The sequence below is a fragment of the Penicillium mononematosum genome (genome assembly GCF_028829835.1).
Source record: "Penicillium mononematosum strain IBT 11891 chromosome Unknown utg000005l:1.0-9366267.0:1.0-9372171.0, whole genome shotgun sequence".
In the NCBI taxonomy this organism is placed as follows: Eukaryota; Fungi; Ascomycota; class Eurotiomycetes; order Eurotiales; family Aspergillaceae; genus Penicillium; species Penicillium mononematosum.
This window is the reverse complement of record NW_026643275.1, coordinates 5,104,453-5,130,233: the sequence shown is the minus strand read 5'-3', so window position 1 is coordinate 5,130,233 and position 25,781 is coordinate 5,104,453. Positions and strand designations below refer to the sequence as shown.

The following is a 25,781-nucleotide window of genomic DNA, read 5'->3' as shown; positions in this document are numbered from 1 at the left end:
TGAGATGTAGAAGATACTTTAAAATGTACAAAGTGTAGGCAAAAGTTCAAAGCGCCACTCGGAATAGTTTCTTTCTTTCTATTATATCTGCGGTACAGAGTAATTGATACTATATTGACTTCCCTTGGCCTCAGATTCATTGGACCCCGGCATTGAGTACTCCGGATGGTCTTTTTTACTTTGTATACCCCTGTCTGGCCTGATGTGACGTCGCGTACTCTGTGCATAGTACATAGTACTACATAGTACAGACACTAACCTGATGCCCCTCATATGCATTTCGCACTAAACTTGACGGGGCAATCGGAACGTCTAACGTAAAAGTCCCGCTAATGCAGCGCATTGACATGGAATTTAGTTACCTTTCCCAAGTCAAAATCACTTGGAAATACTTGGAAATAATTGGAATTCTCGCTTCAACTTTCCAAAGCAACTTATCCGAGAACCCCAAAGATCTCCAAGACGGGAAAGCTAGATCCCCCCTAACACCCAGACAATCACACAACTTCCCCAACACCCGTCACCATCATCATCACCACCATGGCGGCCTCTTACCCAATCCTCCCCGAGAAGCTCCTCCCTCATCTCTCTAAAGATGTACTTCACCCCAGACCGCACACTCACCTACCTCCGCGACCTCCTCAACCCATCCAACGAAATCGTCAACCCAGCAAACCGAGACAAACTCCTCCTAGCTCTAATCCCCGACTTCCTAACCATCTGGCCCTGCTCCCAAATCCTAAAAGAGTACGAGACCAACCTCCCAGATACCTCACCATCCCAACCCCCCTTCCTCCTCGGCGCACAAGACTGCTTCTGGGAATCCCAAGGCGCCTACACAGGCGAAGTATCCCCAGCCTCAATCCGCGCCCTGGGCTGCACAATCGTCGAACCAGGCCACGCCGAGCGCCGCGCCATCTTCAACGAAACAGACGACCAAACCGCCCGAAAAGCAGCCGCAACCTGCGCCCAGCACATGGTTCCGCTCGTCTGCGTCGGCGAAGTCACAAGCCCCGGCCCCATCGCCTCGCAAGCAGTCGGCCAGGCTGTGACTGAGTGCGCGGTGCTGGTGCGCGCAGTGTTGGCTGCTATTCCTGACGACGCGCCCGTTATCTTCGCCTACGAGCCTGTCTGGGCTATTGGCCAGCCGAAGCCGGCGGGTGTTGATCACGTCGCTGCTGTTGTGCAGGGTATCCGTGCTGTTATTGGTGATCGGGCGGGTACGGCGCGGGTCTTGTATGGGGGCAGTGCGGGGCCTGGTCTTTGGGGGAGGGTGGGCTTGGTCAAGCTGTTGATGGGATGTTTTTGGGCAGGTTCGCGCATGAAATTCGAGGTGTCAGGGAGGTTGTTCGTGAGGTGGAGGAGACGTTGGCTCTGAAGTGATGCTGTATTTGGTTGTGTTTGCTGATGGCATTGGATGCTATATGCTTACGCGCCCGTACTAGTATCCATTCCAAGGTTGCTTTGACGACTTGACACCTTGACACCTTGATGTGTCTACAATTATACATACGGTATTGTGTTTCGCACTATACGGTTCCTCGTCATTGTTATACCGAATAATACATAACACAGCTTCAGCAAAAAAAAACAGATGCATCTAGACAAAAGTTCACATCAGAAAAAGTGGGCATCTCAACCGGCTGGGGTCTCGGGAAGCCTATCTGGGGGAATCCGGCAGCTCCACTGAACTTCCCCGGTTTTCTGAGCCCGTCACGAGGCCGATCAGAGATTTCCCTCTCAGATGACTTTTAAAGCTTTTTTAGCTTTTCAATAGGCCGTGAAGCTATGTCGGTCCACTTGTTCTATGTGGGTTGTGGATTCTGGAGCTCCATTCTGCACTGATCGAGTAATCCGAGCTATTGTGGATATTCCTACATGTATGTAGGCATGTCGCATTGTTCTTACCGACATTTCTCAATTCCATGTTTATTTATTTATTTCGGTACTGCCTCACTCGGTCGTTGCTCATGCATATAATCCCTGCGAAGGTGCAGAGCGTTAAATGCCTCTGAGAGTTGGTGCTTGAGTTATGCCTGGTTTTAAAGAGGCCGTAAACCGTTGACCTTCCAACCCTGGAAGGTTGGATTCTACCTAAGGTCCAACAACCCGCTACAACACTAAGATACAGAGAAGATCCAGGAAGATCCAGGGAAGATCCAAAGTAGATCTAAAGAAGATCTAAAGGAGTTCTAAAGGAGTTCTAAAGGAGATACCAAGCACGCATCAACCCGAAGCAGTTGGTTGAATCCCCTATGCCAACATCGGCCCACACCGTACACATTCAGGCGCCCTGCACGAGCTAGAGCCTGCTGATGACCTTCAGCCACGGGCTTTTTGAGTGCTGTCCAGGCCACTCACCAGAACCATACCTGGCGCAACAAGGTCATAGGACTTCGTACATGGAACCCCTATACCTATGGAAACGTTGAGGTTGGAGACGAACATGGTGTGCAGGATGGTTCCACAAATACTCTGGCAAAGTGCTTAAATCTATTTCAGTTACAATTGACGATAATACGCTTCTTTCATTTCATCACCGCTCATAGTGCTTTGAACATCGCTATCCCCCATGTTGATACCGCAGGCACAGAGAGGTCTTGCCGATCCTCGAGCTCGCAGTACCAGGGCCCTCCGGACAGCTCGGGGATAATACCTGCTTGTGGTAGACAATCTCGGAAGCTACAAGCCAGCTTGGGCAGTGGAAGTTGAGATCTGGTCGGAGGTGCCGAATCACAAACCAGCACTGAGTACAAGAGAGCACGCAGCCCACGCCACAGTATTGCCTGTGTGCAGCGTTATGGGAGTGTTCTAATCATGATTAGATCTCTGGCTGCATAAATATGACGAGTTGACCGAGCTTTCTGTCTTTACCGAAGCAAAGTCCCGATGTCGATTAGATGCTTTGAGGTGGCAGTATACCGCAGCCTATCAGATCGAAGACTGCTCCAAAACCCTGCCGGCACTCGAGTGACTTTGGCTAGTGCTTGGGTTGAGGATGCACGGGTGATTGCCGCGCCCTTGCCCGTCGACTCCCTGACCGAGGTGTCGAGTGTCGAGCTGGGCCACGAGTCCACTGGATTTGTCTGCCACGTGAATGACAATACGGCTCTCAATATTTTCAGAAATATTCTCCAACACCCTGTCCCCAAGGAAGCATGGGTCGGATCCGCGAAATGTCCATTTCTTTGATGGCTCGCGGGGTGTCAGCCTAGATTGGCTGTGGTAAATGGCACAATTACCCATGAAGATACCAAAGACATTAAAGAAGACACCAAGGCAGCCTCTTCTTCATCTTCTATTATGAGCAATCTTCCAGACGGCTATGTCGTCCACCACTTTTCCCGCTATGCTGCGAACAACCGTCCAAAGCCTTCCAAGGTTGTCGCCTCCTTTGAGGCCGGCGGGATTCAGGACAAGCCTACCGACCCACAAGGAATGGTAAAGTCCATTTTGCATCTCGCTTCACATTAAAGATTCAACTCATCGCTTATACTATATAGTTACATCCAGATCGCCTACCATGCTTCAGTTGAGGATAAGGAAACCCCTCTTTCCACCTTTGTCGACCAAATAGTCATGGAGGCGCCGTTGCTGCAATACGATGCTGAACAGAGCACTCCGTCGAATCAGATATAAGGGAAGAGTAACCAATGACTTGTCGTCCTAGGTCTGTTCCGATTAGTCCTTCAAACCCTCGAAAATCACCGTGTTTGCCGATAGGCCACGTCCATTCTTTGGCGTGAATCCGCAGCAAGTGAGAGGAGTGCTTTGTGGCGATATCACTCCCAGCAGGGAGGGATCGAACTAGAGGACTCGACACAGCAATATATCGACAATCTCCAGACTTGTGAGGCTCCCTTTTCTTCTTTCTCTTTTGCCTTCCTTTCACCTCTCATCTCCTGTCATCTCCTCGCATTACCTCTGGTCTGCACAATGGTCAACGTAACGGCGAAGGACATTCTCTGTCCACTTCTCTCCATTCCCTGCTCGCCGGCGAGGATCACACAAGCTTCTCTGCTTTAACTGGGACCATGTCATTTGGGCCGTTACAGGGGTGGCAGAATTTCCTCCTTGATGTCCACGATTTCTACGTGAATCAACCATCGTCAAGGAAGAACGCGGATTGCCGGCTTGCGTCTAGCGATGTTCACGAGGAGAGAGTCTTCGTCGGTGACGGAAAAGGCCTCCAGGGCCGCTTCCAACAATCGGTGGGGCAGGTTGTTGGAGCAGTCCTGGAGGCCCAGCAGCGACCTATAGCATTTGCTGATTTCAAAGCTGTAGGGTTGCCGTACGCTGGGGTACCTGACTTCGATCTTATGTGTACCAATACAAGCAGCCCACAGGCTCAAAGCTGGGAGAGAGCAGAAAGTCCCCTGGAAGAGTGACCATGACTTCACCTTCGGCATGCAAAGTGAAGACACTCTGCGCCCAGGAGTGATCGAATATCGGTTTTCATGGGAAGAATTTGCTAGACTCATAAAAGTAGTCCCTTTAAACACATTCGGTCGCCGATGGAGTACCAGGGTAGTCGATCTTTCTCATCAGGATGGGACTTGCACGACAACCAGCAGAAAATGGGTTGACCACGACGACGTACAAGCCTTTCACGAATAGGGGGAGCAAGGAATGCAGAATATTACTTTGCTTGTTCATATCCACGTTATTTACAGGATCTATCAAAGACCGAATGAGAATAATAAAAGGAAAATTCATAGTTTGCACCGCTTATTTCTTCTGCAGCTCCTCGCGCAGCTCCTGCTTGACACGCGTGACAGTGCCGACACCACCGTAGACAACACCAGTATACATCATAGCAACCGAAGCACCGGCCTTGAGAGCCTCACGCGCCTCCTTACCGGTAGTGATGCCGCCAGAAGCGAAGATAACCTTACGCGGAAGCTCAGACACCTTCTCGACAGACTTATCCGAGTCGGCCGCAGAAGGGGGTCCCTGGTCAAGCAGGGCGCGGTAACGGGCGACGAGCGCAACGGAGCGGTCGAACAGCTGGGGGCCGGAGTAACCGCCGGTTTCTTTCAGGGTCTTCTGTTCCTCTTCGGGAGGACAAAGCCCTTAGGCACGGGGTCGGGTCGACGGTTGGTAGTGTTGCCGACGATGACGCCGTCGACGCCGGAGTTCCAGACAGCCTCGCAGATGCCGGAGATCTGCTCGTTGGAGTCCTCATCCGGGCTTACCTTGACCATGACGTAGGGCTTGGTCTTGCGCTCGACGTTCTTGGCCGAGGCGACGACCGCCGTCAGGATTGCTGTGAGGGAGAGCGGCGGCTTGGAGGTCGCGCAGGCCGGGGGTGTTGGGGCTAGAGACGTTCACGACGAGGATATCGGCGTACCGCGCTACTCGGTCAACGCAGTAGACGTAGTCGCGCTTGATGGCTTCGATGTCTCCGTCGGGTGTGAGCTTGTTCTTGGCAACTTGCACGGCGAGAAGCTTGCCCGGGACCAGACTTCCGGGCGGGACATTGGCTTCGCCGTCCAAGACGCGCTGCTCGGATTCCTCGTGCACGCCGAATCCGGCGGCGTAGGCGAAGTCAGCTACGCGCTGCTTCAGCACCTTGGCCATGTGGTCGGCGCCCTTGGAGTTGAGACCGTAGCGGTTGATCATGGCGTGTTGAGAGGGCAGTCGGAAGACTCGTGGCTTCGGGTTGCCTTCCTGTGGCAGAGGCGTGGTGCCGCCTACCTCCACGATGGCGGGGCCGAGGTCGAACAGTGCATCGGGGATGTCGGCGTGCTTGTCCAGACCGGCGGAGATACCGATGGGGTTGGAGAGGGTGTATCCAAAGACCTGTCGGATCTCGTCAGTGGTTGGCTATCGACGGATTTTGAATGTCATTACCTCCGTTGCCAGGGCACCGTCACGATCAGGCTCGCCTCGCTCGCGCGGGTGAAGACCATACTGGTAGAGCATCTTCAGGTTATCCACGCCGATGTGGTGCGCATCCTCCGCGTCGGGCCACAGAAGGCGGATCAAGGGCACAATGCCGTATCTGTGGATACTGGCTCTGGTGTCGGTTCCATAGATGTAGCCCACTAGCAGAGTCAAGGCCAATGAGGCACTGTACAAGGCTTTCTTAGAGCCACGGCCCGCTTTGCGGGGGATCTCCTTGGCGGTCTCCTTTGTAGCATCCTTCACTGTCTCCTTGGCTGCCTCGGCGGGTGCAGGTGCAGCCGAGTCCGAAGCATAACGCGAAGCACCGGGGTAGCGCTGGGTCCGGAGCAATGTCGACGGTCGTTGAGTCAAACGGCAGCTAGGAAGGGCACGAGCCCGAACGCTGGCTCTCCAGGCCATTGTCGCAGAGTTACAAGCCATTTTTATTGTGTGTGGAGCTAATTATCTCGCCGGCGGAGCAACGCCCGATCGAACCTATACGGCGGTTAGTACTTGCGATTGATAGTGTATTGTGACTGGGGCCGTGGAGCTCGTCAAGCTCCAATCGACTCGCATTGGAAACTAGCCAATTGGGACGGTACATAAGGGATCGATATGCACCTAAACAAATACTTACAATTGCAATTGAGCACGATCCGAGGTTCTCGCACGTCCCTTGCAGTTCTCGAGGGCGGATTCGGGTTCTTTGCTGCACAATCCGGGCGGTGGCCATATGTCCTGCAGAATTTATATCTTGTAGGCGGTACCCTGACAATACCATCGGATGTTCACCTGGGCACTCATTTACTTCATTTCTTCTCGAACAATGTCTAGGCTTTATATGCAGAATGAATGAAACATATTGACTGGTTATCTTCTCTTCATCACGATATAACCCTACCACACGGTGACTTGGCATGTGATTTTATATTCACACCACAGCTTAGCTTTCAGATCCGCGGGCAAAGAGTCCGGGAGAATCTCGCGTAAGGCGCCTGCGTTTCATTGCGTTTTTCGGGAATTCTTCTTCTGAGCTAAGCTGTTCAGGGGAACTCGGCGACGATTTCGAGTGCCCGGTGACAATGGCTTATCGACGCCTTGGTCTAGCAGCTGTTTCTGATGTTCTGCTTCGGCAGACGAAAGAAAGTAACAGAGCTCCCTCGATGAGATAAGGATATCTTGATCGAGATCGGGGTATTTCTGTGCGATGCTCTTAGGGGCAAAGTCCCTAAGTGAAAGCTGGAGCGACGGTTGTTTAGGTTCATCGACTGGAAGTCCAGACTCCGTTCGAAAAGGCTACAAATCGTTGGTTAGTGCTAGTTTCTTAGGACTGCGGCTGAAAAGGAACGTACTATCATCTCGACCACAGCCTTTACTTCGAGTTCCTTCACCCTATCTACGGTTATTTTGTGCGGTCGCTAAACGGATATAGTCGCCTTTTTAGACCCTCTATATTCAATATTTAGGGCAATCATAGCGTTCACGCTCGTATTAGTGTCGAGGATATAATCATCTGCTAAGTCTGTAGCAGCTCGAACTTTTTATGAATAGCACAGTTCTATAATAATACCGAGATATTTGGTATGTTCGTGTATAAATAATGTATCTAGGTACCGTTCGGAATAAATCTACTCTCTATTTTTTGTATTATTCGGTAGCCGGATTCTAGATGTCGATAAATGTTTAATCTTTCTAGTAAAGTCACCGAAGGCTTTATCACTCTTTTGTAACTCTGTTAATTGATTTAAAATTTTAGAGACTACCTCGGTATAAAACAAATCATATAGCGGACTCGGCATTCGGATAGTGAGACGGGACCGTCTGGGGTCGTAGTCAAGCCTGTAAGATAACTCAACAAACATGCCTTCGATATACCTAAAGATTGATGGTACTTACCTTATTTTATCTTCTACGTAACCTCGAAGAGATTCGTTACTATATAGTACACGTAAAACCTCTGTATATTAGTCCGGAGTGAGCCGGTGTTGCCGCTAAGATTGTGGCCTTCGACCTTCACGGTGGAGTTTGAAACAGTTTAGCACGCTTTGAGCACTGGTCGACAACTTTTTCTCTTCTGAAGGCGGGGGTGTGGGGGGAGTATTCACGAAACTCCTAGTTGGTGTGATTTTCTTCTCCATGAGGTCTGATTCAGGCGACATCCTTAGGGTACGAGTTGTTTATATCGTAGAGAAGGGGCTTAGCGCCGGATGAGTTGAGGTGTCACATGCTGACGCGGTTGCAGGGATATCGTGTACAACGTAGCAACCGCCTTGTGAGGGCCATCTGGGAAAAGAAATGAGAGCTTGGGCAAGTGCAGCGACAAGAGTTTGATTTTATTGCGGCTCGGGAGCGCGGGGAAGCTAAGGAGCGTCAACGAGTAATTGACCGGCTATCGACTCCTTCTACCGGTGCTAATAGCTCATCAGACACTGACTGCTCTAATTAGGGTTTTCCGTTTCGGTATTTAAAAAGGCGGACGTCCTTTAAAACTTACTAGTAGATACATCTACTAAGTGTTACTACAGGGCAGCTATTTATATATATAAAAGGGATGCCGGCGCGTCTAGAGATAATGTAATTGCGAGTTCGACCTAAACTCCCGAGGACGGCCGCTACGAGGTAAGGATTTAATAGTGTGGTGCTATTTAAAGGGTTAAAAATATATTAAATAATATAGCCTTACGAGAGCACCTAAAATCAGCTACTAGCTTTATCTACGAACACTAGCCTCGTAGGTATAGATAATAGCTGAGCGCTCTGAGGTAGAAAGCTCACCTTTTGCTCTACAAGGGAAGGCTATTTTCCATACCTGTGCGAGGTATAGGGGAGGTGTAGGAAGGGAAAAAAATAACAATGGGTTGGTTGTTGGGGTGATTCAAAGTGGTGAGACTTAAATAACTCCTAACATATGTATTTCTTGAGGTGCATGATCTCCTCACTCCGCTCTCAAAAATAGTGCACTCAAGCATGATGACGGAAGACTGGAAGGTACAGAATCCCATCTGTCACGGTGTGGCGGAGAACAGCCTCCTCGAATGACCAGGTAACTTGGACAGTCCGATGATGGTTCCAGAGGGGGTCGAACCCTCGACTTTGACGTTATTAGCATCACACTCTAACCAACTGAGTTATGGAACCCGTTATATTGTGGTTTGTCGAGCGAAAATGGGAATCATAGGGTAAACTTGGGTGGACCACCTGGGGCAGTCGTCATTGAGCGCAGGGCTCCGCTAGTCCTAAAACAGCTAGCTACCAGCGTACATATGGGATGAATATACTACCACATGAACGTCTTTCAGGTAATTGGGGGAATTAACTAATTATATACGACGTATACCGATGGCTGCATTGGCTTACATTCTACGCAGCTAGAGTTGCCAGGCCGTAGTATCCAGCCCTAACTTGCCGATAGTGGAGTGTTCCCACGGCCCCATGTGGACCACCCACGCTTTTCTTCCCTTATGATTCAAATTTTCACTCAACAAACACAATAAAACGGGTTCCATAACTCAGTTGGTTAGAGTGTGATGCTAATAACGTCAAAGTCGAGGGTTCGACCCCCTCTGGAACCAGGTTTCTTTCTTTTTTGCCATCTATTAGAGTCTCTTCCAAAGCTAAAATTAGCTAGATTCTTTTGTTCACTTGGGCAAAAAGAATTGCAGCCTTGGGATAACAATCTTTTCTTTTTCGGAATTCGGATAGGCATTCGTTAACACAACCAAGTTTGTACTGAAATCAAAATAGTTGGTAATGCATTGTCTGCAAATATATACTAGTTGCCGGGGTTAAGTGCAGAATACAAGAGCTGCTCCGGAAGAACCTTGCTGGAATATGTCAAAAAAGAAAGAAGGCAAAGAAATATATACCCGCCTAGAAAATCCAAGGCCAAAGCTGGCAACCATGCAATTTAAGGCTAGAACCTATCAAGGAAAGTCTTCTTTGAACCTTAGGTACCCAGAAGTGCCAACTATCGCACCTATTGCGGAATCCTCAAGACCACTCTGCCATCAATCTCCGAGCGCTCCAGGCGGTCCAACACATCATTGATATCGTCCAACCCAAAGACTTCAACATGCGCCTTCACATCGCCAGCCACGGCCATAGCCAACATTTCATCCATCTCATCCGCCGTTCCCGCGGAGTTTCCGACAATAGTGAGACCTGTAGTAGTTGGTCAGACTGGTTCATGCTTTGAATGCATAAGTATCAGAGAACCCACCTTTGACAATCATATCGAATGGCGTAGCTGGCAGCCTGAATGGCTTGTTGGGAATACCGACGCAGACTAGTGTGCCAAATGGACGCAACATCTGCATACTTTGTTCGTATGCTCGCTCGCCGTTGGCGGTGCAGATCACAGCATGTACACCGAAGGTTGTCTTGGCTTTGACTGCCTGGACAATGTTGAGTTCTCGGTAGTGCCAGGAATTCAGTAGCCCCAAGCGAAAGGCACAGCTGCTTTTTCTTATCTCCGCTTTAGAAGCATAATTCGGTTAGTCGGTTATAAAGGTGACAGAAAATGTTCAACTTGAAGTATCATATACCTGTCAATCGCAATGACCCTGAGGCCCTTTTTAACTGCAATTTGGATTCCCCTGTAAGAGATATATTCGTTAGAAGAAGAGCGTCTAGTCACCAAAACCTGGGTAGGGGAATATACATATGACCAAGGCCACCTCCAGCACCAAGGATGGCAAGGTAGTCTCCCGGGCGAGTCTTGGTCTTCATGATAGAAGAGTACATCGCAATTCCAGCTGGAGAAACGGATTAGCATCTGTACTGGCGAAATATCAATCGGAAACACATACCGCATAGAAGCGGCGCAGCACTATCTGGTGAAAGCTGCTCCGGAATCCTTGTCACATGGAGTGCTGGACTGACAATATACTCTGGGAGATGACATTAGAAGTGCTCGACTGGGCTGGACGATCGCACTGATAAATAAAACACTTACGTTGGAAGGTCCCAGGTACATTCTGGAAACCATCAATGTAATCAGTAACGGAAGAAATGGCGGAAGACACATAATTCGAGGTGATGAACAACTTACTGCGCCAGCATTCTTCTGATAAGGGCATACGGTATGGTTGATTTCACAGATTTCACACTGGCGACAAGAGCTGTAGAGCCATCTAATAGTGGAAATGCATTCAGCGTCAATATATCTTCAACCGGACGACCACTGCGACGAAGGAGACAGACCTGATGCCAACCCGCGTTCCCATCCATTGCTTCTCGTCAACCTCGGGTCCGACTGATAACGACAATGTCAGTTTAGTATACTTTCTGTGTCCTGAGCTGCATTCAACGTGATACAGCGATAGCTCTTACCCTTGACTACTTTCCCAACGCCTTCATGACCAGCGACATCAGTCAACATGGGCGTGTCGCCACGGATGCTGTGAAGATCCGAGTGACATACGCCAGAAAACTCGAGCTTGACGAGGATTTCGCCTTTTCCTGGAGTTGGCACCGGACGATTGCTCTTGATCCCCACCTTTACGGTATCAGAAGTACCGGATGCGATAACAGCAGCGATTTGAATCAGAGGGATTGGGGGGACGGACATGTTCCTGGTTCTATGGATATTCGAGATCACTGGAGGAAGTAAATGAACCTTTATGAGGACACTCTTAAATTAGTAGTTGAGACCTTGATCTGATCGGCATTAGTCGTATCGCAGATGCGGGGGTGTGCACAGGCGACATCTGGAGGATGCAAAGATAAGCAGAAACAGCAGCCCTGGAGATGCCAAGATCAACTGGGACATCTGGAAGGATCTCGCGTTTGGGCAGGTTAGGCAGGTGAGACCGGAGAGATATCAATAATAGTTACGGACTCGGATAGAATAAATCTGACACTTCTCTTTTACAATTCAGGGTCAATAATTCAATTAAACAGTTATGTGTAAGCCGCAGGTCTGACATCGGAATCATGAAGGAATATAAGACAAGGACTCTGTGAGGTCAAGTCGAAGGGAAGAAGTGGTACAGCACTCCGAATGCAGCAGAAGGCCTCCGAGTCGTGCGAGAAAGTCGAAGACCAAGGTATCAAAGATGAAATTCTAAACCCGACATAGAAACGCCAGAAAATCATGCATTCTCGGACTGGATTGTTTGCTGCAAGTAGAGGCATAGTTAGTTTGAGGACCCAGCAGATTGCATTGGGGAGAGAAACGAACCACCAGCCAATCCATTCCCTCATTAATACCCTTGCCATCAATGGCAGAGCAAGCGACAATACTCCAGTTTCGGTCACGCAACTCTCCTAGCTTCAAAGCCTCTGAGATCTCGCCTGCGCCCTTGGCACCGGGTTGATCTTGCTTGTTGGCAAACACCAGCAATGCCGCGTCCTGAAGTTCCTCCTCATTCAGCATGGCTGCTAATTCATCTGCTGCAGTCCCTAATCGCTCAATATCCGTGGAGTCGATGACAAAGACCACTGCGGCGGTGTTCGCGTAGTAGCATCGCCAGTATGGGCGGATAGAAGTTTGGCCACCAAGATCCTACAACCCAGGGATATTAGGTATGGCCAGAATTGGCTTAGACTTGGGTAAAACGTACCCAGACATTGAGATTGAGGTTCTTATATGTGACCGATTCGACGTTGAAACCAATTGTAGGTATCGTAGTGACGACCTCACCGATCTGTGGGCGCAAGGTGTCAGCTCGCGAATCCCACCCAAACGCGCCAGAAAATCAAAGTTTCAAGGCCATGATATCTTACCTTGAGTCTGTACAGCAAAGTGGTCTTTCCAGCGTTATCCTATATCCCGAAAGAATGTTAATTAGTTTCAGTCCTTGTCACACTAGTGGGACCCTGGTTTCCCCGCGTGGGACGCGGTAAGGCACAACATACAAGTCCTAGAATCAGGATGCGGATCTCCTTCTTGGACCAGAGCAGGGACCAGATACGCGATAGTGAACCCCCCCCATCGTGTGTATGATTAACTGGGCGCGTTGTCCACTGTTCACAGGTTGTCCGGACAAGTATGGAGCCGAGGATGATAGGTTGAGGGGCGCGTAAATGGTATGAATTGAGTGGAATAAGACAAACTCGCTAGGGGTTATGGTACAAGTAGATGAGATAAGAGGTGAAAGAGAAGAAGGCACTGGTGGCAACCACTTTGGATGTTCTTTGGCCGATCGGCCTGTGCGGTGTGGGCGGTCAATCGGGGGATCATCGTCTTCGGGTTTGAGCTCCTCATTTAGAAAACCCCCATTGTCTCTTTCCCTCTGTCATATTCTGGGCTTGTTTACTTTTATCGCATCCTACGAGACTATCTGTCACATCTCAAGCGCAATCAGGGAACTGCAATCACCTCCGGCGCACTCCCTAGATTTGCCGCGATTAGTCTCTATTGAAGACAGCCGACCACAACCCGATACCATCATGGTTGGAAAGAAGTCGGGCAAGGCCCTCCGGGATGAGGGTAAGACAATCTCACCTAGCTTGTGGAATACAGCCATCAACAACAGAGCAGCTAATACTTGATATAGGCCTGGAGCGGACCGACAATAACATGGAGTTATCCAGCTGGCCGCAGATTCCAGCAATTAACCAGAAGAACTACTACACGTACGCATATCCAGGCGGATATATATTGCATGGCTTCAGTGGGAACATCAATGCTGATTTGCGCTATGTAGTGACTACCTGAAACGAGATGACCAAAACCTCGCATTCCGACTCCAAAACGAGGAAGCAAGGACAAAGATGACCAAGAAAGCGAAGGACCACGATCGTGCCCTCGCTATGGCAAAGACCGAGACCGCAGAAGGCGAGGCTGAAGCAGATGGCGACGCGCAGATGGAGGATGCGGAGGAGACCCCAGCTGAGATGGCTGGCTCTAAAGTCATTGTCATTCACATGGGCAGTCAGAACCTCCGGATTGGACTTGCCAGTGACGCACTGCCGAAGACCTTGCCAATGGTGATTGCGAGGAAAGCAGCCACCAGCGAGTCAGAAGATCATGATGAACCTAAGCCCAAGAGGTTTAAACACGATGATGGCTCTGAAATGGAGCCCGAAAAAGCCTTCGGACCTGAAGTATGTTGACTGCAATCCTATTGAGATGACTTTGTACTAATACTTTTTTGTAGTGGTCGTCTCATTTCAATCGGATGTCTGCGGATTTGAAGGTTCATATGCGACAGAACAAGCGAAGAATGCTTCCAAACTCCAAGGAGATGGTCGTCAACTATAACCGCAGGACAGTGCCAGAAATTATCTCGGAACACAATGATCCTATGCGTGCCGAATGGACCGAGCTCTCTAGTCCCCCACCAGAGTATATTGTTGGGCAGCCGGCCCTACGGGTACCGGATTCTTCAAAACCTCGATACAAGCTGTATTGGCCAATCCGGAATGGTTGGTGCAATGAGAAAGACTACACAAGCAAGAGGTCGCTCTTCCTGGATATTTCATTGATCGTGGAAGATGCGATCAAGAATCAACTGCGCTTGACGAGCAAGAAGGACTGGACCCAGTATTCGTGTGTGTTCGTCATCCCAGATCTTTACGACAAATCCTATGTCACCCAAGTCTTGGATATGTTGATGCGAGAATTTGCTTTCGCTCGGGTGTGTTTCATCCAAGAGAGTCTGGCAGCCACCTTTGGTGCCGGCTTCACCTCGGCATGCGTCGTCGATATTGGAGCACAGAAGACTTCAATCTGCTGTGTGGAAGAAGGCATGTGTATTGAGAACTCCCGAGTGAACCTGAAGTATGGTGGTCAAGACGTGACTGAAACGTTCGTCAAGATGATGCTGCACGATCATTTCCCCTATGCCGACATCAACCTACGGCGTAGACATGACTTCCTTCTGGCCGAAGAGCTCAAGAAGAACATCTGCACCATGAACGAAGCCAGCGTTTCTCCACAAGTCTTTGACTTCCACCTCCGTGTGGCAGGCCAAGATACACGAAAGTATACTTTCAAGGCTTTTGACGAAGTTCACTTAGCGCCAATGGGAGTTTTTGAGCCTGACATTTTCGACAACTCTGACAAGATTACCGGGAGACGGACCTTGATCGATCGTTCTGTTGACATCTACGATGGGTCACCTAATGATCCTACTTCTGCAGCCCAATCAGAGATCTTGACTGCCATGGCCCCTGCCCTCCCCTCCCATGGCAAGACAAATGGCGAGTCTCACTCGGCGGCGCCCGATGTTCAGGCCACACCAAGCCGCCCCCCAACACCCCAACGCTTTAAGCAAAGTCCAAGACATGGAGGGCACACCTCGATCTTCCGTCGCTGGTTCTCCAGGACCGGAGAATACAGGGACGCCTCAAGCAGGAGGGACAAGCACACCCGCTGCCACGGCCGCTGCAGCCCAGGCTCCCCGTCCTCCTGCGGTCGAAGATCGTGACGATATCATGCCTGTGTTTGGTCTGGACAACGCTATCCTGACCTCCATTGCGCACGCGTCTCGCTCAGACGAGAAGAAGATGCGGGATTTCATCGGCGGTATCATGGTCGTCGGTGGAGGCAGCTTGACTAGCGGGTTCCATCTCTTCTTGGAAGAGCGGCTGCAGGCTCTCCGCCCTGGCTTCTCAAAGGAGATCATGATCGGGACACCGCCCAGAGACCTCGATCCCCAGGTTGTTGTGTGGAAGGGAGCTAGTATTTTCGGCAAACTGACCGGTACAAACGACAGTTGGATCGGAAGGCTGGAGTATGATCGACTTGGTCCCCGGCTGATGGCGTACAAGTGCATGTGGGCCTACTAAGTGTACTTTGAGAGAATCATTTACGGTATTATGAGAATTCGGCGTAGGACTTGCATGTTTTTTTTTGGTCACTTTCAAAAGGAATTTCGATATTTTTTTATAATACAATCGAGTACTCTGGATTCTACAAGCATCAACTAAATGAGCTAAAAGGGAAGAATCTAGATGTGAACTGTTCAATGTTGTCCTGAGGTTGGAATAATGCATGCATGTCTCTTTCAATATTCATACTTCCCGTCTTTCCACGTGATCACCAATGTATCTCCACAGCAAACAGGCGGTGAATTTAGGCAAAATAATGGCCTTCAGGCTCAGCTTCGGAGTTGCTCTGAATGGCAGCTTTTGCCGATTCCTCCAGCTTCATTTGTGGGCAGTTTGGATAAACCTCTTCTACTGGTGAGCTGAGCCACTGGATTCTGATATTGTTGCCAATTTTCCTCCACGCCGCTGCCCTTGACTCTCTACAAGCCCCTAGACTTTCCTCACTGTAGGTTTGCGACCAATTCCCTCGTCTTCATTCTGAATCAAGCTCTCATACTAACTGGCTACTGTAGTCTTGCGCTACCATTTTTGTCTGCCAAAATTGAGGCGACAACATCCCAACATCCCAACTCATCTCAGTCCATTGCAGTCCATTACAGTGAGCTTCCGTCCCACTCAGTCCAGACGTACGCCAAGTCGCTAATGCGCAGTTAATCGCCCAGTCAATAGTGCGAGCAAATAAGCCGACAATATGTCTTCCAAATCTAAGGAGGGTCAGTCATCAGGTGGCTTTCACCAGGAGTACATTGCGTCCCTCCGCTATCGCAATGATCTCCCTCCCCCGGATATGCCCCCCAAGTTCCTTGATATCCCGCACGAGGGCTTGAGTCGCTTCCTCACCCCCGGTTTTGCCTCAAGCCTGGCGCGCCGTGAGGAGCCCAACATTGAAGTCGATGCCGAAGGTGGAATGCCAATTGACCTTGTCGGTATTCCTGGGTTACATTTGGGCGACGAGAGTGGTATGTCACCGCAGAGTCCCCTATAATTGCATTGCTGCAACTAACATTTTCACCAGCTATTATGGCACCCGAGAATCCTCAGCCCATGGACCCCGCTGACCTTCCCCTTCTCATGACTATTGAGCAACTCCGGAATCCTGCTCCCAGAAATACCAACGTCAGTTTCCTCCGCCGTACACAACATATCGGTGTCGACCGCAGTGCCGGAGATGGATCTCGTCCTGCACCCGTTAAACCACAAGCACGCACTGCGAAGAAAGGGAAGCCTCCCGTGGATGATCCGAAACATGTTAAGAAATTCATCCAAAAAGGATTCGATATCGCCTACCCTCAGAGCAAGCACTCTGGAGAAGACACTGATAGCCACATCCGTGGTCTGCCGCCAACAAAGGCAGAACTGAATGCCTGGGCTAATCCCGTTCACCCTGAGAACCCGAAGCTGAAGCCAGTCGGTTTCTTCCCTGTGATGCCTGACCTGGAAGGATTCCCAGACCCTGGTGGTTACCTTCAGTTCAAATTTGATAAGGCGCCTTTGGCAGCTGTCGCAGGCAAGCGGGACAAGCGTATGGATGTTGGTATCCTGACCCCAGTCGCGCCCGAGCAGCGCGTTTGCGTGGAGCACGAATCTAAAGTGCATCTTCACAACACGAACCCTGCTCTCTATGCCCACCCGGGCCCAGTCCCTTATGACTACCAGCTCTTCCTTCCAGAGAAGCCCCAATCTGTTAAGAACATTGACGCAAGCATGAACCTGTCCAACCCAAACCGAGACAGCGAAGACCTCTACACCAACGAGAGCGCCGAGGGCAACAAGTTCCACCGTTATGATCGCATTCGCACTTACGCCACCAGTGCTCAGGTCTTCAACACTGAGCAAAAGGACATCGCCCTGACTCTCTTCGAACCCAAGGATGGCGACACCAGACAGTTAGCCGCCTATTACTATCCAATCTCAGGCAAGGCCCGCCTCAAGCCGGAGCGTGCCCGCACTATCGCCCAGGCCGGTCTTGCTCCAACTTCCACCCAACAGGAAGAGATTGAGGAGCGGATTGATCAGATGCAGATAGTCATGCGTGACCCCAACGAGGCTGAAATCTACAAGCGTGCTTTGACCCGTCTGCGCATCGATCCGAAGTTTGCAAGCAATATGCCACCGGAGCCCGTTCCTCAGGAAGAGGAGCAACCGTTGGAGAATGAGGAGACAGAAAAGCCAGCCGATGAGGATACTCGCATGAGCGATGACGAATAGATATTCGTGGCTGTCTATTATGTATTATGGATCTTTATTTGAACATTACAATCTCGAAATATCTGCCTAGGTAGATTCCCATGGGTCTGGCGTTTGAGCAATGGAAAATGGCGTTAAGTATAGCCAATGGTTACCATCAATGAACGTAGTTACATGATTTAGTCTGCATTTGTGTAGCTTTGTATGTTGAGATCATCCCATTCTCCATGCCTGATCTTGGGTGGCAAACTGAGCGCTTGTTTGTTATGCCTCTATAGAGAGCCTCTTGCTAGTTTGAATGCTGTTTCTTCTTGATCTTCCTGGTTGTGGTAGCATGTAACCTCCAACATTATGTACTGTATATATTTGCCTCGACGCCTTCGGGTTTCAGGTTCATGATATTCCTTATAAGTAGACTATCGTCACTAACGGACAACACTGAGGTTTGTTCTTTCCAAGATTGCTCCCTTTCATGACTTCCCTTTAGGCCTATTTTCCATCTTCTTACATTCACTTTGTCCTGTGCTTCGATTCGCCTCATTTGTCTCTTCTCCTTAGCACACGCTCACAACAACCACAACGGTCCGCCTCGCAACCCATCTTCAAACAGTCAACGCCTTTTCTTGATCTCCAAAATGGAGTTGCTTGACCTTCCAACTGAACTAATCCTCATGATCGAGGAACATCTTCCCACGAAAGCCGATGTCTCTGCCTTGATGAGACCCAATTCCGCCATGTTTGTTATTCTCCAAAAGAGACTTTACAGACTAACGAAGCGGCCTGAGGTTGACTCCAATTTGAGATGGGCATGTGAAAGGGGGAACGAAGACCTGGCTTCTGCGATGCTTGACATGGGAGCTGATATTATGTTCAGCATGGATCACCCCGCGCCGTTGAGTATTGCTGCAATCGGTGGTCAACTCAGTATGGTGAAGTTTCTGATCAGCTATGATCCAAAAATCATAGATGGAACGCCAGGCCCAAGAAACGTCGGGTTTACCGCGCGGTACTCTCTACAGACACACAGAGATTGTGAAGTTTCTCCTCGCCCAACCGGGCCTTAACCCGCAAAAGGCAAGTTCATATTTGTCTTCCAAAAATCCGAGCTAGGAGTTCACAGAAGATCGGACTGGTGCGAAATTCCCATCAACCAAGCTCTCTACCGCGGAAATCGAGAGCTAGTTCGGATATTTTAAAAACCCGCACTACGACCAGACGAGATCATCGACGCCGTGAACAAACGCATCGCCGCCATCGGGCAAGCCCTGCTCGGCGAACACAGGGTACTCATGGGGAACAACATGATCGAAAGGCCGAGATGGTACCCAGGCGATTCAGACCCAGACCCCGAGCCTTTTGTCCCATTAGCCACAGTCGTGGCCTGGAGTCGCGTGGAACTGAGTGCCTCCAGTTTGGTTTGGGCTACCAGAGGAGGTGCGCAGGTTGTTGGAGCAGTCCTGGAGGCCCAGCAGTGACCTATAGCATTTGCTGATTTCAAAGCTGTAGGGTTGCCGTCCAATTACCAACTGAAGTTGATCAGTGGGCTGCGCCTACAGGAGTTGAGCCTGCTTTGTGTGGTCAAGCTCCTTCTCATCGTTGCAATCAGGACAGGGCAACTAGGGAGGATGACTATTGAGGCGCTACTTGACAAGCTGACACGGCATAACCGGCTGGTGGTGTTCCAATACCCGCAACGGCCGTTAGTGTGTCTTGCGGAAAGACATCGGTCACATGTCGACAAGCCCGCTGGTGGTCATATGCTTGGTAGCTTACTTAGGAGAATGGGGAATAGCGCGGGGATCTTGGAGCCCCTATATACCCATGATTTTTTACGTCGCAGGGCGGCGAGAGATGTCGCCCACTTATCTGTAGCCAAGCTGGCTGTCAACAGTGAGGAGGCATTCACGTCAAGCAACAGATGTCGGAGTAACAGAGCATTACGTAGGAGGGATCCAGGAAGACTTCTGCACCCTCCGTGCCATGAACCGACCCGCTCGAGACATATGGGTACAGGTTGACTAAACCCAAAAGGGAACATTATGCGGCTTGGAATTGTCAGGAATGGAAATTGGGGGAGATATTGTCTTGAACCATAACATTTGAAGCTTTGCATTATCTCATTGTCAGTTGGTCCGTGATATCAATGTATACGTATTTCTCCGTATACTAGAAGTGGTTTCACCCTTCGTGTCTCGAGTACGGCAGTCTCCAACCGCCAGTGGTAGTCTTCTTAGGCAGTCTTCTCTGATAGTGTTTTATGTCTTTTCAGGGGACTATTCGGTGGTATTTTTAGGTAGACTTCTTCGATACATGTATCTAGTTATATTTTCTCTCCTTCTTAGTTTGTTAGGTAGATAGTAGAAAAGGGCCAAAAAGGGCATAATTTGTGAAAGGGGACTTTCCATACAGAACCTTTAATATCTCAACTTCTATAATATAAACTCATACAGTGTCAATTCTATCAATTTTTATATTCAATAAAATACACATATACTAGCTTTATGAAATATTCTGCTGACAAAATACGATATGGCACACTGGCTGTTGGAGACTGCCATAATCTCGAGATCCACCTAGAGATTTGCTCGATGATATAGCGGTGTATTTGAGAACAGATATGAAAGAGAGGGAAATATCCGAGGCCAAGTATGTAGAAGACAAAACTAAACAATTCTTCTTGGAATATCAATCCACGAGCCTCAAACGACACCTTCATAACGAAGTTCAATCTCATCTTGGACCTCGGTCTTAATCCATATGCAATTTATTCAACCAAGCATCTCAGTCTTGGTGATCATTTGCTGAATTTATATCCCCTGACCGGGTGTGAGTAACATAAATAGAGCGCAAAAGGACCATTTCATGCAAGACTGCCTAACATTTCCATATATAACATTGGATCAAGATTCAATATGTCGGTCTGGGAGTGGAAAGGATGCTACATATATTGATTTACAAACGGAATTGACAAATGCTCACTGTGGAAGTTAGGTACGGAGAGTAGAGTACTTAGAGACTCCGTACATAATCGCGAAATGCTCCGGGATCTACTTTATACTCAATTATGGGTGACACTGAGATCCCATCAAACCTGGGGAACTCCCAGTGTGCTAGCAAGCAAGGAGTTGATTGGCGCCCGTGGGCCCTAAAGATTGGCCTTGGTGGCGGCCCTATTGGGGGCACAGCAGGCCCCACGGGTCAGGTCGACGGGACCTTAACGGTCCACGCCAAGACTTTGGGGGAACCACATGGGAGGTGACTTGGCTGTGAGTGGCCAAGATACTTAGGGGACTCCGCTACTGCAGGAACCCAATTGTCCTTAGAGTTGCATCGGATTTGATTTGCAGTTTAGTTCGGTTCATGCTGTTTTGGGATGATCGACTACTTCAATTCAAAGGATGATAGTGGACCAGGTACAAGTTACTTCCTTAATGTATGTTGAGTATACGTGTAGTCAATGTTTATTGTACCTCCCCATGCCCCTCCACTCTCTCTTATCATCTGCACCCCCCCATGTGTCGCCCTGATAGGACAAGGTACACGCTGCCGTCTCCTCGTGAGGGGGACATGTGGTCAATTGAAACCCAATTCAATTTGTATTTGAATCTCACGGTCGCTTCTCTCACTCTCCGTTCATTGCATCACTCTTTACATACTGAACATGGATTTGATGCACGTCTACATCGGCGCGGCCGCCGTACTGGTGTTTGCCTTGGTCGGTCTGGTTCTTCTCGTCTCCTCTCAGCATATCAAAGTCGCCAACACTGGAGTTGGCCCTTACTTGAAATTCATCTGGGCGAACTTCCTCAAACCGCACGATAAGAAGGCCGGGGGCCAGCAGGATGCATTGGAGAGCTTCTACAAGACTCAGGTGCGATCAAGTGACTACGAGCTTGGATATGGCTCGAAGCTGACCATGTCAGGCCGCAATTTACGATGCCACTCGTCGTCGTCTGCTCTGTGGTCGCGAGGACATGCTTGGTCTTGTGGCCGCACAGATGAAGTACAAGGTTACCAACAAAGAAGTCAAGTCTGGAAAGGCTGTCTGGGTGGATGTGAGTATTGGCTTGTTGCCTTCCTGAGCTAGCGCTAATGTATTCCAGGTCGGTGGCGGTACTGGGTAGGCACAAAAGGTTCCCCGAAGTGATACAGACGGAACATCTGACTTGTGACAGATACAACATTGAAGCCATGGCGGCCTTCCTCCCGGTCGACAAATTCTTCAAGCACGTTTACTTGGTCGACCTCTCTCCGTCCCTTTGCGAAGTCGCCCGCGAGCGCTTCGAGCGTCTTGGGTGGAAGAATGTCACTGTTCTCTGCCAGGATGCCCGGTCTTTCCAACTACCCGAGAAAGAGCTCAACCCACGGTCTACGAATGAAGCAAGCGGTGGCGTGGACTTGATTACTATGAGCTACAGTCTATCAATGATCCCTGGTGAGTATCTAAGACCCACGAAAGGCAATTGATATTGACTTTTTTTAGACTACTACAGCGTCGTCGACTCATTAACCTCCCGCCTGAAGTCCACTGGAATGTTGGGTGTGTGTGACTTTTACGGTAAGCAATGCCTCGAACTTCTGCATGAACGTCACTCATTCAGATCTAGTCCAAAGCATCGTGGATGTGTCCTGCCGCAACTACACTGGTGGCGCCTTCAACCGCCATGTCAACTGGCTTGGACGTGTATTCTGGAGAGCCTGGTTCGATTTCGACCGGGTCAGTCTTGAAGCCGCCCGCCGCGACTACCTGGAATACAAGTTTGGTACTGTCATCTCCGCCAGCGAACGAAACTACTTGCTTGGCGGCATTCCCTACTACATCTTTGTTGGTTGCCCAAAGGAAATCGAAGCTACTCCATCAAGTCAATCCATTGAAAAGCTGAATGCGTCTTTTACTGAGTCTCCTTACCTGCTTCCTGCCAATCACAAACAGGAGATGGATGATGCAGTGGTGAAGAGCACAAACGAGATTCGCTCCAAGGCATATGAGTCTGCTGTGATTAACCTGAGTGCAAACCTGCCGCTTCCATCATCCTTTTACCAGAACCACCACTACCGCATTCATTACAACGACATGCTGCCCAAGCATACTCAGTTCCAGAACGAGTATATCTACGCATTCACATGGGAAGACCCGCGAGTTGACCACCGTCTCCTGAATATCGGCAAAGACGACGTGATCCTGGCGATCACCAGTGCTGGCGACAATATTCTTGATTATCTGCAAAAGAACCCCCCGCCGTGTGCACGCTGTGGACTTGAACCCTAACCAGAACCACCTTCTCGAGCTGAAGGTTGCCTGTTATTCAGCATTGGGCCACCGGGATATGTGGAAGATCTTCGGTGATGGCAAGCACGCCCAGTTCCGTGAACTGCTAATCTCCAAACTCAGCCCTCACCTGTCCAGCCAGGCTTTCCAGTACTGGCTCGAGCACAGCCAGACCTTCACCTCTACTTCTGGCCATGGTCTGTACGAGACTGGTGGATCTCGCCACGCCATTCGCATGGTGCGATGGCTCTTCAATGTCTTCGGACTCCAGGGTGAAGTTCGCAAGCTGTGTGAAGCACAAACTATCGCAGAGCAGCGCGAAATCTGGCCTCGCATTCGTGGTGTGCTAATGAGCCGGCCCCTCCACTGGGCTATTGTGAGCACTGAATGGTTCGCCTGGAAGGCCGCCGGTGTGCCACGCAACCAGAGAAATATGATCGTCGACGACTTCTTCCGCCGCAACGGCTTGACGGAAGATATGAAGAAGGCCAAGGACGTCAGCGGCCGGTCAATTTGGGAATACGTTGTCAATACTCTTGACCCTGTGGTCAACGAGACTCTGATCAGCAATGACAACTATTTCTACTTCCTTTGCGTTCAGGGCAAATTCTCACGGAGGTTCGTTCCTTTCTTTCTTTTTTACGCCTTTCAATTACATGTGCTAACTGCCGCCATAGATGCCACCCCACCTATCTTTCTCCTCAAGCACACGTCCGACTTTCCACGCCTGGTGCATTTGATGGACTTCGTATCCACACTGATGAGATCAACGAGGTGATCAACCGTATCACCCCAGGAACCCTGACTATCGCTGTGGTAAGTATCAAAATACCTTTCAGCGGTATTTTTTTCATGCTAATTGTATATCAGGTCATGGACTCAATGGACTGGTTCGATCCCGAAGGGGATTCAGCCCCTAACCAAGCCCGAACTTTCAACAAAGCCTTGAAGAAGGGCGGTCGCATTCTCCTCCGTTCCGCCAGTATCGATCCTTGGTACATCAAGCACTTTGAGGAAAACGGCTTCTCTGCTCGTCGCGTGGGAGCTCGTTTCCCAGGTACATGCATTGACCGGTGAGTTTTGGAGTCTTGTTCTTGACCATCACGGACGAAGCTTATACAACTATTCTAGGGTAAATATGTATGCATCCACCTGGATCTGTACTAAAACCGAAGACATGTCCCGCCCCAGTACAGACCGCAAAATGTCGACTCTCTCATTGGGGGACAGCGCTATTGCCGGAGGCGAGATGCCGAGCAGCGTGGAGAATCTGTTGATTTAAGTACGGCGATAACTGTTTTTTTCCCCTTGATGTCCTTTCAAATTACGCCGCACGTGCCTCTCATGATACCTATGATCTGGAGTTAGATGGAGTGTTTCGTATCGCTTGCCTTCAAAAGCGCAGGGGTCAGGAGTATGATTCGAACTATCTTTGCGGTTTGCATGTGAAATCGGGATGCCATGGCTTTGTCCTATAGCACCCATTTTTATTTGTAGTTCCAACTATTCTTTGAAAACAATTCTAGATCTATCTAAACCGAAGAGCATCTGGACATGCAAGCTGGGATCTACAACGTTGCAGATCTCCACATATCAGCCAGAAAAGGCTATATCGCGGTCGATCCCCCCCGGCGCTGATTTGAGCACATTTGCGCAAATAGCCTACATATGTACATAGTCAATAGACGGTATTTACTCAATGAATAAATCCATATCCCCTCGTTTCCAGGCATAGACATTGGCACAATCCTTTTTCATTGGAACTAGCTATATTCGACAAAATCAGAGATATGCCATTCGACTCCCAAGGTGATAAGTGGTCTTGGTGAGATATCTCCTGTCTTAGATCCATACGAGATCGTAGAAACATACTTACAACCCCTACAAAAGTGAATCCTGCGTTCGAGGCCACCGCTCGTCCAAGTGCGCACACTACGACCGACCGATGAAGAGAATCCCCAAGGCTGGACGTCCGCTGGCCAAGTGCTCGCATCTCAATGGAGTTGATTGCAGTTGTCGGGAGGTCTGGGCAATTATGGTTCCGCTTGCTCCAGGTATGTCGTGTCAGAGGAATGGAAGGGATCTGGGTTGGACATAGATTTGTAGTAATATTGCTTTGAATAGGGTCGACGGTTTGCAGACCAGACTTTGAGAACTGGCCGGTACAGCAGCAAGTCGATGATGTTTATACTGAAGGTAGATGATTGTTTGGGCGATGTCGATGGGCATTGAAGGAGTTAGGTATATGACGAAGTGTGGATTAAGTTATAGCGCATCATGGTTGATCTACATGGAGATATTCACCCAGGAGTTCCCTGAAAAAGATATCCCAGGAAGCAGTTCGCCCACCAGGGCATCGAAAAGGACAGAAACGAAGACGCCGACGTTGAAGGTCACCACGGAGACCACCCTATCAATTCAGGTAACTAGTCGATCATTCAATTTCTACCTATGAAGTTGTGGTAATTAGTTCACACCAGTTCCTATCGCTCCACACGTAGTTACACCACTTCCTAGCTCCTAATCTCTACCCGATAAAGCATATCTCTAATAGATACTCGAGGTGCTCGTAAGTCTCCCTACCCTACTATAGTTGGTCTCAAATTGGCTAATAAAGTAACACGTATTCGTCCTAGGCCTAGTTCTAAACGTCTACAAAAGA

At 49.5% G+C, this 25,781-nt stretch overlaps 10 protein-coding genes across 10 annotated transcripts; 7 read left to right on the top strand and 3 right to left on the bottom strand.

The window, feature by feature from the left end:
- Window positions 1-595: 595 nt before the first annotated feature.
- On the top strand, window positions 596-1,378 carry N7519_010103 (triose-phosphate isomerase; the record flags this gene model as incomplete). Its single annotated transcript, XM_057296876.1, has 1 exon — window positions 596-1,378. One exon carries the CDS (start codon window positions 596-598, stop codon window positions 1,376-1,378), a length of 783 nt encoding a protein of 260 aa, XP_057144758.1.
- A 1,511-nt stretch (window positions 1,379-2,889) lies between these two features.
- N7519_010102 (uncharacterized protein) lies at window positions 2,890-4,388 on the top strand (the record flags this gene model as incomplete). Its single annotated transcript, XM_057296875.1, is given in 4 exon segments — window positions 2,890-3,093; window positions 3,126-3,205; window positions 3,216-3,441; window positions 4,002-4,388. The coding sequence occupies 4 exon segments, from the start codon at window positions 2,890-2,892 to the stop codon at window positions 4,386-4,388; spliced, it is 897 nt and encodes a 298-aa protein (XP_057144757.1).
- A 340-nt stretch (window positions 4,389-4,728) lies between these two features.
- On the bottom strand, window positions 4,729-6,327 carry N7519_010101 (dihydroorotate dehydrogenase 2; the record flags this gene model as incomplete). Its single annotated transcript, XM_057296874.1, has 4 exons — window positions 4,729-5,046; window positions 5,067-5,285; window positions 5,326-5,826; window positions 5,854-6,327. The coding sequence occupies 4 exons, from the start codon at window positions 6,325-6,327 to the stop codon at window positions 4,729-4,731; spliced, it is 1,512 nt and encodes a 503-aa protein (XP_057144756.1).
- A 3,535-nt stretch (window positions 6,328-9,862) lies between these two features.
- N7519_010100 (zinc-dependent alcohol dehydrogenase) lies at window positions 9,863-11,455 on the bottom strand (the record flags this gene model as incomplete). The annotated part of the gene is made up of 9 exons (XM_057296873.1): window positions 9,863-10,047; window positions 10,106-10,360; window positions 10,431-10,481; window positions 10,563-10,640; window positions 10,695-10,775; window positions 10,841-10,862; window positions 10,937-11,018; window positions 11,089-11,140; window positions 11,218-11,455. 9 exons carry the CDS (start codon window positions 11,453-11,455, stop codon window positions 9,863-9,865), a joined length of 1,044 nt encoding a protein of 347 aa, XP_057144755.1.
- A 404-nt stretch (window positions 11,456-11,859) lies between these two features.
- On the bottom strand, window positions 11,860-12,852 carry N7519_010099 (ADP-ribosylation factor family protein; the record flags this gene model as incomplete). Its single annotated transcript, XM_057296872.1, has 5 exons — window positions 11,860-12,005; window positions 12,068-12,391; window positions 12,450-12,533; window positions 12,613-12,651; window positions 12,745-12,852. Coding segments are annotated over 5 exons (582 nt in total), but the record flags the coding sequence as incomplete, so codon positions are not given.
- A 426-nt stretch (window positions 12,853-13,278) lies between these two features.
- On the top strand, window positions 13,279-15,621 carry N7519_010098 (putative chromatin remodeling complex subunit (Arp8); the record flags this gene model as incomplete). Its single annotated transcript, XM_057296871.1, has 5 exons — window positions 13,279-13,318; window positions 13,386-13,464; window positions 13,536-13,935; window positions 13,989-15,108; window positions 15,158-15,621. The coding sequence occupies 5 exons, from the start codon at window positions 13,279-13,281 to the stop codon at window positions 15,619-15,621; spliced, it is 2,103 nt and encodes a 700-aa protein (XP_057144753.1).
- A 733-nt stretch (window positions 15,622-16,354) lies between these two features.
- Window positions 16,355-17,871, top strand: N7519_010097 (uncharacterized protein; the record flags this gene model as incomplete). Its single annotated transcript, XM_057296870.1, has 2 exons — window positions 16,355-16,622; window positions 16,679-17,871. 2 exons carry the CDS (start codon window positions 16,355-16,357, stop codon window positions 17,869-17,871), a joined length of 1,461 nt encoding a protein of 486 aa, XP_057144752.1.
- A 614-nt stretch (window positions 17,872-18,485) lies between these two features.
- Window positions 18,486-19,325, top strand: N7519_010096 (uncharacterized protein; the record flags this gene model as incomplete). The annotated part of the gene is made up of 2 exons (XM_057296869.1): window positions 18,486-18,774; window positions 19,066-19,325. The coding sequence occupies 2 exons, from the start codon at window positions 18,486-18,488 to the stop codon at window positions 19,323-19,325; spliced, it is 549 nt and encodes a 182-aa protein (XP_057144751.1).
- A 1,589-nt stretch (window positions 19,326-20,914) lies between these two features.
- Window positions 20,915-21,109, top strand: N7519_010095 (uncharacterized protein; the record flags this gene model as incomplete). Its single annotated transcript, XM_057296868.1, has 1 exon — window positions 20,915-21,109. The coding sequence occupies one exon, from the start codon at window positions 20,915-20,917 to the stop codon at window positions 21,107-21,109; it is 195 nt and encodes a 64-aa protein (XP_057144750.1).
- Window positions 21,110-21,511: 402 nt separating this feature from the next.
- On the top strand, window positions 21,512-24,401 carry N7519_010094 (class I SAM-dependent methyltransferase; the record flags this gene model as incomplete). Its single annotated transcript, XM_057296867.1, has 10 exons — window positions 21,512-21,721; window positions 21,774-21,905; window positions 21,954-21,970; window positions 22,026-22,285; window positions 22,334-22,408; window positions 22,458-23,102; window positions 23,161-23,737; window positions 23,797-23,935; window positions 23,990-24,192; window positions 24,251-24,401. The coding sequence occupies 10 exons, from the start codon at window positions 21,512-21,514 to the stop codon at window positions 24,399-24,401; spliced, it is 2,409 nt and encodes an 802-aa protein (XP_057144749.1).
- Between the last annotated feature and the right edge of the window lie 1,380 nt (window positions 24,402-25,781).